This window comes from Lissotriton vulgaris, chromosome 4_1 (assembly GCF_964263255.1).
Source record: "Lissotriton vulgaris chromosome 4_1, aLisVul1.2, whole genome shotgun sequence".
NCBI lineage: Eukaryota > Metazoa > Chordata > Amphibia > Caudata > Salamandridae > Lissotriton > Lissotriton vulgaris.
Window position 1 is genome coordinate 314,321,449 of NC_141691.1, and position 14,291 is coordinate 314,335,739.

At 50.5% G+C, this 14,291-nt stretch overlaps 1 protein-coding gene across 5 annotated transcripts in view; it reads right to left on the reverse strand.

Moving 5' to 3' along the window:
* Positions 1-14,291, reverse strand: part of ATP11C (ATPase phospholipid transporting 11C (ATP11C blood group)) — an 828,266-nt gene that overhangs the window by 382,076 nt on the left and 431,899 nt on the right. For all 5 annotated transcript variants that reach the window (XM_086918646.1, XM_086918644.1, XM_086918645.1 and 2 more), the window contains exon 8: positions 7,829-7,879. In XM_086918646.1, coding sequence (XP_086774772.1) covers positions 7,829-7,879 — 51 coding nt within the window. The remainder of the gene's footprint in view (positions 1-7,828; positions 7,880-14,291) is intronic.

Consider the following 14,291-nt stretch of genomic DNA (forward strand, 5'->3'; position numbering starts at 1 on the left):
CTGCGTCTGGGCGCTAACTTTCTGCAGCTGCCTTTATTTTCTGAATGTACCGGGGTTCATAAAGCGGCAGTTTGCGTTCCTTTGCTGCACAGCTGTCCCCCTGCTACCAATAGCTCCACACACATAAAGGTACTTCATTATTTACACAAATTGAAATATACACATGTTATTTGTGTGATTTAGATACCATTTATTGCCACAGCCCTGGAGCTTATTAGTGATGTTCGCGAGAGGGAGTTCTGATTAAAGGTCTTGGTTGTTGCTTGTTTTATTCGAGGTGAAAAGGCAGGGCAGGTCGCGGCAACATTTAAATCTGTGACAGTTAGATTACCATGGTAAAAACTGGACATGACGAATTACACGACTCGCTTAGCTCTGTGCGTGTATGATTTAACACAACTCACTCAGTTAATCCCTTGCTTGCTGCAAAGGAGCACATTCACGGACTGGTTATGTGCATGAGGTAGCCGTTGTTCTGTTTGCATGGTTTGTTACTTTAAGGGTTGATGCAGCAAGGCACATTCATGTTTAATAAACGACTGCAGCCTTTTCCACCCGTGGTCTCTGGGGACAAGGGGACGCTGTTGGGTGGGTGGATTACTGTAGCAGACAGAGTGGCCGCTTGAAGGCCTCCGCAGCAAACACCTGTGCACATCAGGTAACTATCATAGTAGAACAATGTAGCTATGGTTGATTTGCTCTTGCTAAAGACATCTGTGTGCAATGATTGGGCACATGCTTTCTGCTTTGGGGAGGGGGTCCCTCCTCTTCATTCCTGCAAGCTCCCTGTATCCCCCAAACCTGCAGCTGGGGCACAATCAAGTCATCACTCCCCATGCTGATAGGTGAAGGGGAGCAGCAGAACAAACGAGACACCCATAACCCCACCTCCCTCACCCCTCACCCCTCAACATCCATGCCTCTACCGCAGAGGTGTTATGTGACCCGCTGGTCACAAGTTCCAGTATAGGTAAATAGCTCAGTGGGATATGTCCCAGCGGCAAACCTCTCCAAATAACAATGGCATGTGTGGGATTGCTTGGAAGGCGAGCTTAAATGCTTGTTTCCCTCAGGTCAAGCAGACTACTGTTGCTTTGGCTTGTAAACACCTGCTATCAAGTGTCAAAATATCGGATTGTATTGTGGGTTATATAGTTATTTAGTAATTCTATACAAACACAAGCATGCATGCATTGTTTATGCATGTGCCTACCTTTCCCATAATATAGACCGGATAACATTTCTTGTAGCAATCATCAACTGTTACTTCTTCTTCCTCTGGTGATGCTACACGCATCTTCTTTAGAAATCTTTTGTGTTTTCAGAAAGCTTGAAAACCTAATAGTTTTCCTTTTTATGCTGGTTTATCACATTTTACCTCGTAATTTACTGCTTTACTTCCAATCCCCAACAGTGTTTTTCACAGCTAAGGATTTAAACATATCTGATTCAACACAAAGAAATGAATCATTCTTTGCAATGTTCCACGGTGTTTCCTGTGAATCTTTGGCAACAACAAACCCGTTCACAAATATCTATTTTATAAAGTGCTGAATTTCACATGGAGAAATTGTGGCAGAAATTGACTATTTTGCAGAAATAGGAACTTAACGTATTATATGTTCATTAGACACACGTTTCCATGTGTTTATGGGTGATTTTAACAAACTTCATTGGCAAAAAGCATTGTCTGTAATAAGGGTGGGGGCACAAGGCATGGCTATACACTTATAAGGTCTCAAAGGCGAGACCTATTGGCTATGCCAATGCTTGTTTTCTCTATCTTTCGTCAACATGTTTGTGCAAATTGGTCCACAGGGCCAAAAGCTGTAAGACAATAAAAAACTGACTTTTCCATGCAAAGGGCGTCAGTTGAAGTGCAGTTTCACATTAATACCTAAAAACCACTGATGAGTCACCTTAAAGACCTCCACTGGCTACCCGTCAATAAGAGGATTACTTTCCGACTGCTTACCCACGCACACAAATCACTCTACGACATCGGACCAGATTGCCTCAACTCTCGACTGTCCTTCTACACCCCCTCCCGCCAACTGCGCTCTTCCAGCCAAGCCTTCGCCACTGTACCTCGCATCAACAAGACCACCATGGGAGGCAGATCCTTCTCATACCTGGCTGCCAAAACATGGAACTCACTCCCCGCTTACCTTCGCCTCACCCAGAATCACCTAGCGTTCAGAAAGCAGCTTAAAACGTGGATATTTGACAAATAATCCACCTCCCCTTCCTAAGCGCCTTGAAACCCTCTGGGTATGTAGTGCGCTATATAAGTGTTATGACTTGACTTGACTTGACAATCCTTACTCGCACTACAGCAATGCAAACCACAAATCACACACCAAATGCAATGCACCACAACTTCACCATAAATGTGTTTTAGGTTAATTTTCTTAGGTTTTTAAACATAATTGGAAGTATTATAATCAAAGCTAACCTTAACGTGGGCTGTGCGCAGTGGGGCTGGCCGCATGGCCTGGTGTCCTGGCCCTGTGCCCAATACTCTAGAGGTAACCAATCCTAACTGTGCACGGCCTCCAACCAGGCCCTCCTTTGAACACCACTTGTGTGGCGAAACTGAGCTGTGCACTACCAAGGGGAGGCAACAGGGCCTGGACCGCATCCTGACCCTGTTTCCACCAGGCAAGTGTAACAGTAGTGTGTGCTCAATTCTGCTTTTCATGTTTTGTAAAAGATTTGAGGTTCTATGTTGGGTTTGAAAATCTAAAGGTCTGTGGAAACTTGGCAGAGATCACGGTCAGCATGAGCTGAAGCCATTTTGTTTGTGGTATCCACTTTAGTTAGCCATGTGTTTGCCATGTGCTTCCCCGTCTTCGCTGTTGCCTGCTTCCCTATTTCACCCGAGTCATCATCTATAGTTAACTCCTCCAGCACCGAGCCTGAGCACTGCGTATGCGCAGAAAGGCCTGTAGCTGCTAGAATGCACATGTTACAGACTTAAATATCAGGCTATTTTAACTGAGTGATTCTCATGCATCCTTATATGTGACTAGCTATTTGTGTGTACACTTGCACTGCTTCTTTTTGAACCTTCATGCTTACACTGCAACTATCTCAGTATATAAGCACCATGGTTTCGGTACTACATGTACTGCCTCATACATTGCCTGAGGGTTATGTATCGATGCAGTTCCACTCATGAGTGTTAATAAAATATCTCTTTAATATTACAGCTTCCGTGCCAATCTCTATTTTGTCAGTCTAAAGGACCAGTGAGCTAAGAAGGGCGAAACCCTGCACCGGTGAGCCTCTGAAAAGGCTCACCCCCACAGGTCCAGGATATGAAAATCCAGTGAATAACTCCCTAACCCTGCAATAAAATTGTTTTTTGATAATAATTTTATTATTCATGCAGGGGAGGTGTAGACCCTTTTGGACAAGGGCTCATGGTAGGCTCACTGTGCCCTTTTATGCCCCTTTACTTTTTCCTCAAACAGTGCTTGATGCACCACCTACGGTGAGTAATGGCCGCTGCAAAATACATTTTTGGGGGATGGCAGCCTATCACAGCATGGAGGATTTGTGACTTTGCAGATGCATTCAAGGTTCTGCAATGGACAACAGAAGAAAAAGCTCACATGTCCAATGGTTTGTCTTTGTTGTTTGAAATGGATTTGCAAATCCTTTGCAAATCCCTGGAGGATCCGCAAATGAACAGTCCAGATATATCTATGATTTAACCTTTGTAGTCAGAAAACGGTACATTTTTTTAAAGGCAAATTTCTGTAAAAATACCCAAAATTACCAAAAGGATTTACACCAAGCCGAGTCGAGGCACTTCCTTGAGTAAAGTTGTAATTACATCGCAGCCTCTATATATACAAGTTCTTGCCAGAAAATACCACAAAAAAGTATTTATCCTCTTATGGGTTAGGTAAATATTTATAGCGTTCTCAGTGAAAATAGTTTCAATATGTGTAAATAACACGTTTTTAACTTATTTTGAAATGGCTGGTTCATTGTTTGTATACGCTAATACAGGAAAAAGTTGCAGATTTAAGAAATTCTTTACTGGATATAGTTTTTCCAACTTGAGGAAATGGTGGTGGAAAAAAATTGAAAACGTGATTTTTTTAAATCAGAACCATCATTAATATCTACAGCCAAAGCCAACACACGTTTCACTATTTAAAGTTTATGTTTATGGAGACATACATGTACCCACCAAGGTACATTAACCCCTTGAGTGCTTATGATGGAACCACGGCGTCATGAGTCACGGGTGGCATGTGCTTATGACGGCGTGGTTCCATCATGCCACTGACGCTCCGCCGACGTGGTACTAATTCCCCGCCTGTGCGGGCGAATTAATGAGCGGGCGGGCTTGAAAAGCGTCGCCGAGCGAGTGCCGCCTTGGAAATTTCCACAAGCAGAACTTATGACATTACGCGTTCTCTTCGGTGGCGAATAGATCTAACCAACGCTCTCCCCACAGCTAAAAGAGAACTTGCGCCACGTCCGAGTTTAGATGCCATTCGTGATCCATCAAGCACCGGCGGCTGAGTTAGTCCGCCCTGACGTTCAGAAAACCCCCAGGTGTTGAACCACCAAGGTAATGCCTTGATGTTACAGCCATGTCCAGAGGTGCAGAGCCTCCTGACATAGGGTCCAGGACCCCACCCAGCCCTGTTTGTTGCAATACCACATGGCAGTGGTGTTGTCCATGAACACTAGCACCACACTTCCCCGGACAGAGGGAAGGAATGCTTTCAGTGCAAGTCGGATCGCCCAAAGCTCCAAAAGATTGATATGGAGCCGGGACTACACCGGAGACCAGAGGCCTCTGATCTCCGCCTCTCCCAAGTGGCCTCCCCATCCCAGGAGGGACGCATCAGTCACCACTGTGTGCTTCGGTTGGAGAAGGGAGAGGGATCTGCCATTGACCCAAACGCGATTTGTGAGCCACCACTGCAAATGTCGTGCAGTGCCCTCCGAGATCTGGACATGATCGGACAGGTTGCCCTGATGCTGTGCCCACTGGAACTTCAGGTCCCACTGCAGAGCCCGCATATGCCATCTGGCATGTTGCACTAGCAGGATGTAGGAGGCCATCAGGCCCAGGACCCGGAGGGTCATCCTCACTGAAACCCGGGGTAGAGGCTGAAAAATCGGAATCATAGCCTGAATATCCCAGACTCGCTGCTTGGGAGGATAAACCCAAAACTGCGTCGAATCCAGAACTGCTCTGATGAAGGAGAGCTTCTGAGAGGGACTCAGGTGCGACTTTGGCACGTTGATGGAGAACCCCAGTAAATGCGGGAGGTCGGCCGTAGTCTGAAGGTGGGTGACGACTGCTTGGGGCGAGCCCGCCTTCAACAACCAGGCGTCAAGGTAGGGGAAGACTGCCACTCCTGACCTGCATAGGTGAGCTGCAACTGTGTGTATCACACACCGCGTGGGAATAGCAGCCCAATAGACATGCGGTGTTCACCGACCGCAGCCCTAAGCTGGCCGAAGAGAACAACCGCTTGCTGAACTGCTCCTGCTACTTAGAGTCCTTAACCGGCAGAGCCGTGGGAAAGGCACTCTGGGACGTCGAAGCTTGGATGACCAGGCTCTCGAGCGTAGGATGAGTGGTCCGAAAACCAGGGTCATCAGGCGCCGGGCGATGACGCCTGGCGACGTTCTTATTCACAGGGGCCCTGTGGCTGGCCGCAACCAAGTGCCCTGTAAACATCAGTGAGGGCATCAATAAATGGCAGTAGGGGCTCCAACGAAGTGGACGCCGTCTGGAGCACCTCAGTGAGGAGATTAGTTTGTAGGGCCACCGTTGAGAGATCAAGGTTGAGGACCTCAGCTGCCCAATGGAGCACCACCGTGTAAGAGGTGCCCTCCTCCATGGTAGGCAGTGGAGAGGTAAACCCTGGGTCAGAGGAGACATGAAGGCTGACGGCCTACTCCAATTCGTCCGCCCAGTCCTGCTCAGAGTCACATTGACGAGCAAGAGGGTCCTCGGACCCCTCCCAGTCATCCTTCACCTCTGTCGTATGTGGTACAGACCGCGGCTGCAGGGCAGGGACCGGGGAAGGAACAAACAGAGCTGAGAACAGTGCTGAACGGGGCCGAACTGGTGCTGTGTCCCAATTCGGATCTCAGGAAGGGACGAAAGTGTCCTGGATCCTGGGCAGGGGCGGAACAAACGGCACCCACTGCGGCACCAGAGGTGGAGCCGAGGGTGGCACCGGAGTCGGCGGCGAGGGACTTTGTGGCGCTGTGGCCGGAGCCAAAGTGCGCAGGATCCTGTGGTGCCAGGGTCGGAGCCGCCAGCGGCACCGACGGCTCGACAGGATCCTAACACGGGGACCAAAAGGCATGCCGGCAGGAGCCTGAGGCCTAAACAGGCGGTCCATGATAGCAAGAAATTCTTGCACCTGTGCAGGAGTCGCCGACGGTCCAGGGTAAGGTGGATACTCCGCAGGACTCCAGGGCTCTGAAGGAGCCGCAGGGGCAGAACCCTGTCCCCTTGTCCGCATCCGGGGACCTACGGGGGGACGACGGAGAGTTAAACGCTTCTTCGACTTTTTTTTTGTCGTCTCTTACCCGAATCCGAGGGTGAAGACTTGGAGCCCAAGGAGCGAAGATAGTGGCCCAGCAACATTCTCTGGAGTGGTCCCTGGACCAAGAGCGGCACTGGTACGAGTGGACCTCCAGCAGCTTCCGGCGCCGCTCCTTCAAGGCCTACGGGCCATGGACAGACAGTCCATACAGGACCGAGATTTGTGGTCACACTCCAGGCAGTAGAGACAGACGTTGTGGGGGTCCGCCACCGACATATTGCGACGGCAGGCCCCATCAGACTTAAAATCAGGCGTCCCTACTTGCACCAGAGTAGACTGAAAGGAGACAAAAGTCTCAAAAGAATAGTCAAAAAGTGACTAGGGTACGTGCTCTAAGCGGATCTGCGCTTACTGGCGCGGAAAAAGAAAGAACTGACGTCAGAACACATGGGTGGCGCCTTAGTAGTCTCTGTGATGTCATCTTGGCGCTTACGACGCCAGCAACGGACGCGGAGCCGCACGATGCCACCTACCGACGCGCAGGGGTACTGCTGACGAAAAAACTTTCCGGATCCAGTCTGATGCCTGGGGATATTCCAAGGTAAGGAATCTATCATTAATTTGTCTCTTTCAGATTGGTAAAACAATACCATATCTGAAAGAAAAATCTCTTTGACGTGGTCTGCAGTGAAGGCTGCATGTGATAAATAAAACGTGTTCTTAAACTTTAAGATGACCACGAAAACGAGTACAGACCAAACGTCACCATTAATATTCATTCAGCCCAGTAAATTATAGCAATGGAGTTCTGCCATGAGACTCACTGGAAGGCCATACCTAAGAAAACGGTGAAGAGATTACAAAGAATGTAAAGAAATATTTCACACTCAGAAATGATAAATAAGGCAACTGTAAAAGTGATGGAAAACCTGAATGCAAAACTTACATGAAATAAAATGAACAGGTCTAGCACAACAATGCAGTTATTTGGACAAAGCACTAAAGAACTCGTATCTACTACATGACAGTAAATACTGCAAGGAAATATCAGATATTATGCAGCTTCAACAAGTTCAAAATTTTAAGGAGTACGAATGCATAGGTTTGAAGTGGGGTTGGAGGTGAATATAGGTCATGAGGGAGCTCTTTATTGTGGGATTGGAGGTGAACCATATGTTACAGAAAAGTACCCCCATTTCACAGGCCACACCTGTTAATCTATGACAACGAAGTCTGCAGTAGAAAACCATACACGCGTGAAACACAATGATGCACTGGAGGAGCAAACTAACCTTGCAGTGACTGTTTGGTTATCTTCATAGATGTTCATCCGTCCAACAAACCTGGAAAAAATAATGAGAACATATTTTAAGACTTCCCTTTCTGGTGTACAATAAGTCAAACTCATCAAACACCAGGTACATCAGATATCAACTCTGGCATAATCCTATAGGGTGACCAGCTCTCTCCACATTATTAATTTATTTATTTATTTATTTTATTTTTTAAACTTGTAAGGCGCAACAGCTACCCAAAAAGGGTTTCCCGGCGCCGAGACACAGCACATAGTTAGCAGGGGGTTTCAGGGTCATTCAAGTTTTATTTTTTGTTTTTTTTTGGGGGGTTCAATTCTGCTTTATTGTGTAATTAAAGACGTATCACACAGCTTGTCGTGCCCACAACGCGGAGGCCGGCAGCAAATAGGCGCAGGATTGTACACAGCCTCAGTGTCGGCATCCCGGAGGCCCGACGGCATTACATGGAAGAATGAAGTGGGGCAGCGCCGCCGATGTGGTACAGCAGAAAAGGATGAACAGCAGCAGAACAGTGTTTTTCATCGGAGATAAAAGAGAGTTCTTCCCTCTCCGTTTTTTTTTTGTTTGAGGGTTACAACAGCTTAACAAAACAACCCAACAATGTAGTAACGAAGAGGCAAGTCATGCTACATGGTAAATTAAGCAGCGGTGAGCAGGTGTGGCATGCTACGTGTGCAGAGGTGTGTACGTGAGTGTGTGCAAGTCCTGGTCATCCCGGCGAGAGGGTCTCTATAGACCAGAAGCCAGGTAGGTATGGAGTCCCAGAGAGTCGTCCTGCAGTGGGAGTCATGTCATAGGGGGGGTGAGGCACATACGGGCCGCATGCAAGTAAGAGGGAGTAATGGCAATCCAGAGTAGTATAGCCATGGTTTGGGCTTCACATGGGGTCCGGGGGGGGGGGGGTCAAATGTAGAGTGGTCGGAGGCGGGGGTACTCCCCCTGGACAGCACAAGGAGGTGGCCCGCACGCTGAGAGAGGTTTCCCAGCTAGGTCTAGTATTGGAGCAGTGTACTAATCTATGGTGGGTTGGTCGCCTGCCGGGTCCGTGTCTTCTGTGCGTGTAAGTAGGTACCGCACCAGTGGATCCCAAATTTCGCCGGGGCGACATGAAGTAGGCAACAGTTCAGCAAATGTCGCGTGTTGCTCTTGGCAATAAGTTAAGTCGCCCAGCCAATCCTTAAATTTGGGCGCTCTGCCCCTTCCCCACCTGCACGCCACTCGTCTCTTGGCCAGCAGGAGCGCAGTGTCAATGAATTTTCGGCAGGATCTGGGAAATCGTACCGAGTCCCCGAGTAGGGCCACCAATGGATCAACAGGTACGGGCTCCTCGACCATCTCAGCAACAGCATCCAGCACCCGTTGCCAGTAGGACGCCACCTGGGGGCAAGCCCACGCCAAGTGAAGGAAGTCAGCACCAGCAATATGGCAACGTTCACAGCGGTCGTCATCAGTCAGTCCGAAACGCCGCTTCCTCACCGGCGTGTAATATACTCGCTGCAAGTATTTATAATGGATGATCTTTAGCCTGCTACTGGCAGAAATGCGAGATGTGAGCGCGCAGCAGCGGTGCCACTGCTCGAGTGATATGTAGATTGCGAGTTCGGTAGCCCAGCGCAGCCGCGCATTGGATTCCGGTATCTGGGCAGTCCCCCTGAGTTGTCGATAAAGGCGGGAGACCAGATGGGCTCCGTCCTGTGAGCTCAATAAAAAGTGTAGCGGTGGCAGGGTGTCGGGCTCATTGGGAAATTCTGGCAGTAGGTCTCTCATCCCCGCCCTAAGCCGCACATAGTAAAAGAGGTCTAGGAGAGTGCAGTCATGTGCAGCAAAGAACAGGTCCGCTGACCTGAAGGTGCCATTGGAGAACAGATCACCCCAGCTAGAGACTCGTAGTTTCGTACAGAGGTTTCGGAAGCCCAGTTCCCCCAATAGGGTGAGGTCAGGGTGATGCGCGAGCGGTAATTTGGGTGAATAAAGAAATTTACAGTCCAAGCCTTTGGCGATGCGGCGCCATGCGTCCAGTATGCAGGAGACCGACGTATGTGGTGTAGTAATGGCAGATTCAGGACAGTGAAGCAAGCCATTGAGCGGGAGAGGATGTACGATCCAGTCCTCCACCGCTACATGCGGCATAAAGGGAGTAGGGGCCATCCAGTGGTAGGCGAAGTGCGCCTGCGCACATTGATAGTAGGCCTCGAAATCAGGCACATCGAAACCTCCTTTTTCATAGGGGAGGGTAATGGTGGACCACTTGAGCCGGGGGTTCCTGCCACCCCAAAAGAGCCGGCGCAGCTCTGATCGCAGGGTTCGGAAAAAAATTAGCACCAGGGTAGTAAGGTATATCAAGAAAGAAGTACAGAAAGCGGGGGAGCACCACCATTTTTATGAGCGACGCTCTCCCAGCCATGGATAGAGGTAGGGTGATCCAGCGGTCCACTGAAGCGACCAGTTTGGTTATCGCCACCCCATAGTTGGATCGCAGTGTCTCGTCCCTGTCTGGCGATATGTTTATCCCAAGAAAGCGGAGGTCAGATCGACACCACTCAAGCGGGTAATCGAGGGGGAAATCGGTCACTGCATCGGTCAGGGGGAAGAGCTGCGACTTGGACCAGTTGATATGGACACCAGACATCCCGAGGAGTGTGGCTCAATGGTTAGAGCGGCAGAGGAGGAGTGTGGCTCAATGGTTAGAGCGGCAGACCCTGATGCAGAGTTCTGGTCCGGGACCAGGGTTCAATTCCCGCCTCGGCGGGTCTTGGGCTCATAATTCCTCGGACCTGATTTCTCGCCTCGGTGCCTATTCTAATCATGGGCCCCACGCTGCAACTCTGGGCAATAGCTTGCTTAACCTCCACACCGGCCCCAACAGCGCTGTGGATGCCTGGCTTCACCCTGGGGGTGCCCAGGAGTGGACACTTCACAGGTAAAGCCAGGAGGGGTTCCACAGCGGTATGAGTAATAGCGCCAGGAAACCGCTTGGTGACAGTGCGCTCTACAAATACCTTGACATTTACATTTACATTTACATTTACATCCCGCCAAACAATACAAACTCCCTAAGTAACGGGTTAAGATACACTTCGGGATGTTTGATATAAAGTGTGATATCGTCCGCGTAGAGGGACACATCTATCTGGCGCTGCAAGCATTGTACTGCGCCGCCGCGATGTAATTGGCGCAGTCGACAGGCAAGAGGCTCGACAGCTATGGCGAACAATAGGGGACCCAGGATATAAATAATTTGGGAAATCCCATGCTAGCCAGCACTGAGAACAGGTATGGCCATTCGACGGAGTCGAAGGCCTTGGTCGCGTCGAGGAAAATGGCCGCCACAGGTGTGTCAGGGTGCACCGTGCGGAGCAGTGAGAAGAGTGTGAGAAGGTTGTGGGAGGTAGACCTGCCCGCCACGAAGCCGGACTGGTCGGCAGTACAAGTCTGGTCATTAACAACGACAGCCGGGTGGCCAAAACCTTGGCAAGAATCTTGATGTCGCAATTTAGGAGGGAGAGCGGACGGTAGGATTTACAGGATTTGGGGTCCTTACCGGGTTAAAGGAGGGATGTGATCACCACTTCGCGCATGGAACAGGGGAGCACCCCATCGCATAGTGATTCCGAGAAGACCTCTCTGAGTACCGGGGCCATAATGTCGATGTAGGCTTTGTAGAATTCAGCTGGTATACCGTTGAGGCCAGGGGCTTTGCCATTCTTGAGGGACATAATGGCCTCCCGCACCTCGTCTAGCTCGAACGGAGCTGCGAGGAACTCCCTATCTCCGTCGCTAAGCCAACACAGTGCGACGTCGCTCAGGTAATCAGTATAGGATACATCAGGCCCCACCGTGGAAGTGTAGAGTGAGTGGTAATGTGTCACAAAAGTAGCGAGGATCTCGCCTGAGTCTCGAACAGCAGTGCCAGAGGCGTCAGTGAGTTCTAATATGGTGTTGTGAGCTCGCGGTGGTTGTGTAATCACAGCAAGCGCCTTCCCGGGCCCGTCCCCTTCGCAATATCTGCGGGCCCGCCAGTGTTTGCCCCTAAACTTTGCTTCTCGCGCAGCCTCCTCTTCATAACGGGACAGCTTTTCCCTGAAGATGGCCTGCAGGCCTGGGTCGGGGTTGGACACCATCCTAAGTTCTAAATCCCGCAGGTCTCTCTCCAATGTGTGAATAGATGCAAGGATAGCGCGTAGGACGCCATGGCCCTTGGACAGACAATACCCCCTGATTGCGACTTTGAAAGCCTCCCATATATGCTCAACAGAGTCTACTGACCCCTTATTCCTAGTGAAGAAATCCGCTATCTCTTCCCCCAGCTCAGTGTGAAATAGGTTATCAAAGAGGATATCAGGGTGAAGTCGCCATTGAGGCCGAGGACTGTCCCAGCCTGGTGTACGACAGTGCAGCAAGACAGGGCTGTGATCAGAGTATGTCCGCGGCAGGTGACGGACCCCCACCAGTTCTACAGCAACATCTTTTGTGATGAGAAAGTAGTCTAAACGTGCCCAGGTGCCGGTATATGATGTAAAGTGCGTGCCTTCCCGCCCCAGGGGGTGCAAGGGTCGCCAGGCGTCCAGTAGTCCGCCCTCCAGCGCCTCCCTTGCCTTGGTCTTGTAGGTGCTGACCCCATCCGCCCTATCCAGCTGTGGTTGCATCGCCAGATTAAAGTCCCCTCCCCAAACCACATGTTTCGACGCAATAGAGAGAATTTTGCCCCAGAGTGTAGTGAAAAAATCTGGTGTGTCAACATTAGGCGCATACATGGACACAAATGTGAAAGTGTCACGGCCTATCCTGCCCCACAGCAGCGCATATCTGCCCTCCCCGTCAAGTAAGTCTCCAAACGTCTGAAAGGGAACCCTGCGGGCAATGAGGATAGTGACTCCCCTCGAATAGGTAGAATAGGAGGAGAAGACTCGTTCTCCGGCCCACCTGCTCGCAAATGATGTGCCGCCCTGTGGTGACAAGTGTGTTTCCTGCAGCATAGCGACTAGCGTGTGATGCCTATCAAGGTATGCAATGACATCTCGACACTTTCTGGCATTATTCAACCCTTTTATATTCCAGGATAAACAAGTTAATTGTGTGTTAGCAACCGGAGTGGCCATGGATGACACAACAAAAACCAGAACAATGCCGCCCTAGGCAGCAGAAATAAATCACCCCCGCACCACCGGCACCGTGCGCACACCAAGGTAAAGTTCAGGCATACAGTCCAAGATTTGATTGCCTCGAAGAAAAAAAGAAACATCCCACCCCACCACCCACCCCAGCATCCCAATCATGCCAGCAGCCAAGCAATCCCGCCCAACAACCCACCCCCCTCCCCCCTCCCCCAAGTCAAGTAACATGAACAGCTGAAACGCCAGCAAGGCAAAGGGGATCTCCCAGTGGGGGTAAGACATAGAGAACGCACAGCCACTTCCTAGACCCCAGCTTCGTATCTGTGCCGCCCTTGGTAGAGACTAGGGCCAGGAAAGTGGTCCTTGGGTTACGTTACCACAGGGATGAAGATTCCATGCAGGGACACTGTCCGTTCAGTCTCTCGCGCCTGTGCATCAATGTATGGGAAAGTCACAAGTAGCCGCAGGAAGGTGCGCAATGTAGCGGATATCCGCAGTCAGTCTTCATGAGGTGCCGGGGACAAGTCTGCTCCGTCGCGGTTCTCCTCCGCATCTCGGTCCTCCCTGCGCGCCCTCCGGAGCGATTTGAGAAAGTCTTCTACCTTCTGTGGGTTGGTGAAGAACCGTTGCTTGCCCTGATGAGTGATGCGCAGTTTTGCAGGGTACAAGAGCGCATAATCGACCTGTGCCTCACGTAGCTTTTTCTTCACCGGTAGGAACTTACGGCGCTCCTCCTGCACCATTGGCGTGAAGTCCGGGTAGATGGAGAAGGTGACTCCATTGCATTGCAGCGATCTTTGAGACCGGGCCGCTCGGAGTGCAGTGTCCCTGTCGCGATAATTTAGCAACCGAGAAATGATGGGGTGCGGTGGCAGGCCAGGTTTGGCATAGGCGCCAAGGAGCGGTGCGCCCTCTCAACAATGAACTGAGGCGAAAATGCGTCCTCGCCAATTGACCCCTTGAGCAGTTTCTCCACGTGCAGCTCCATTCTGCCCGTATCTGTGGATTCCGGCACATTGGTGATCCGTATGTTGTTACGGCGACTACGGGCTTCCAAATCCTCATTTTTTGCCGCTATGATCCGGAGGAGGTTGTCCATCCTGGACAGTTGAGTGGTGTGAGACGAGGCCACGTCCGAGGTATCGGAGATGCGTTGCTCAGCGGCCGTGATGCGTTCCTCATGTCGGTCTACCTTGTGCACCAGTGCGTCCAGCCGTGCGGTGACACCGTCAACCTTCTCCACGACAGTGGCGAAGCCTTGTCGCATCTCTTGTATCAGGCTGGACAGATCGGCATCCTTAGCTGAGGAGGCGGTGGCTTTCGGG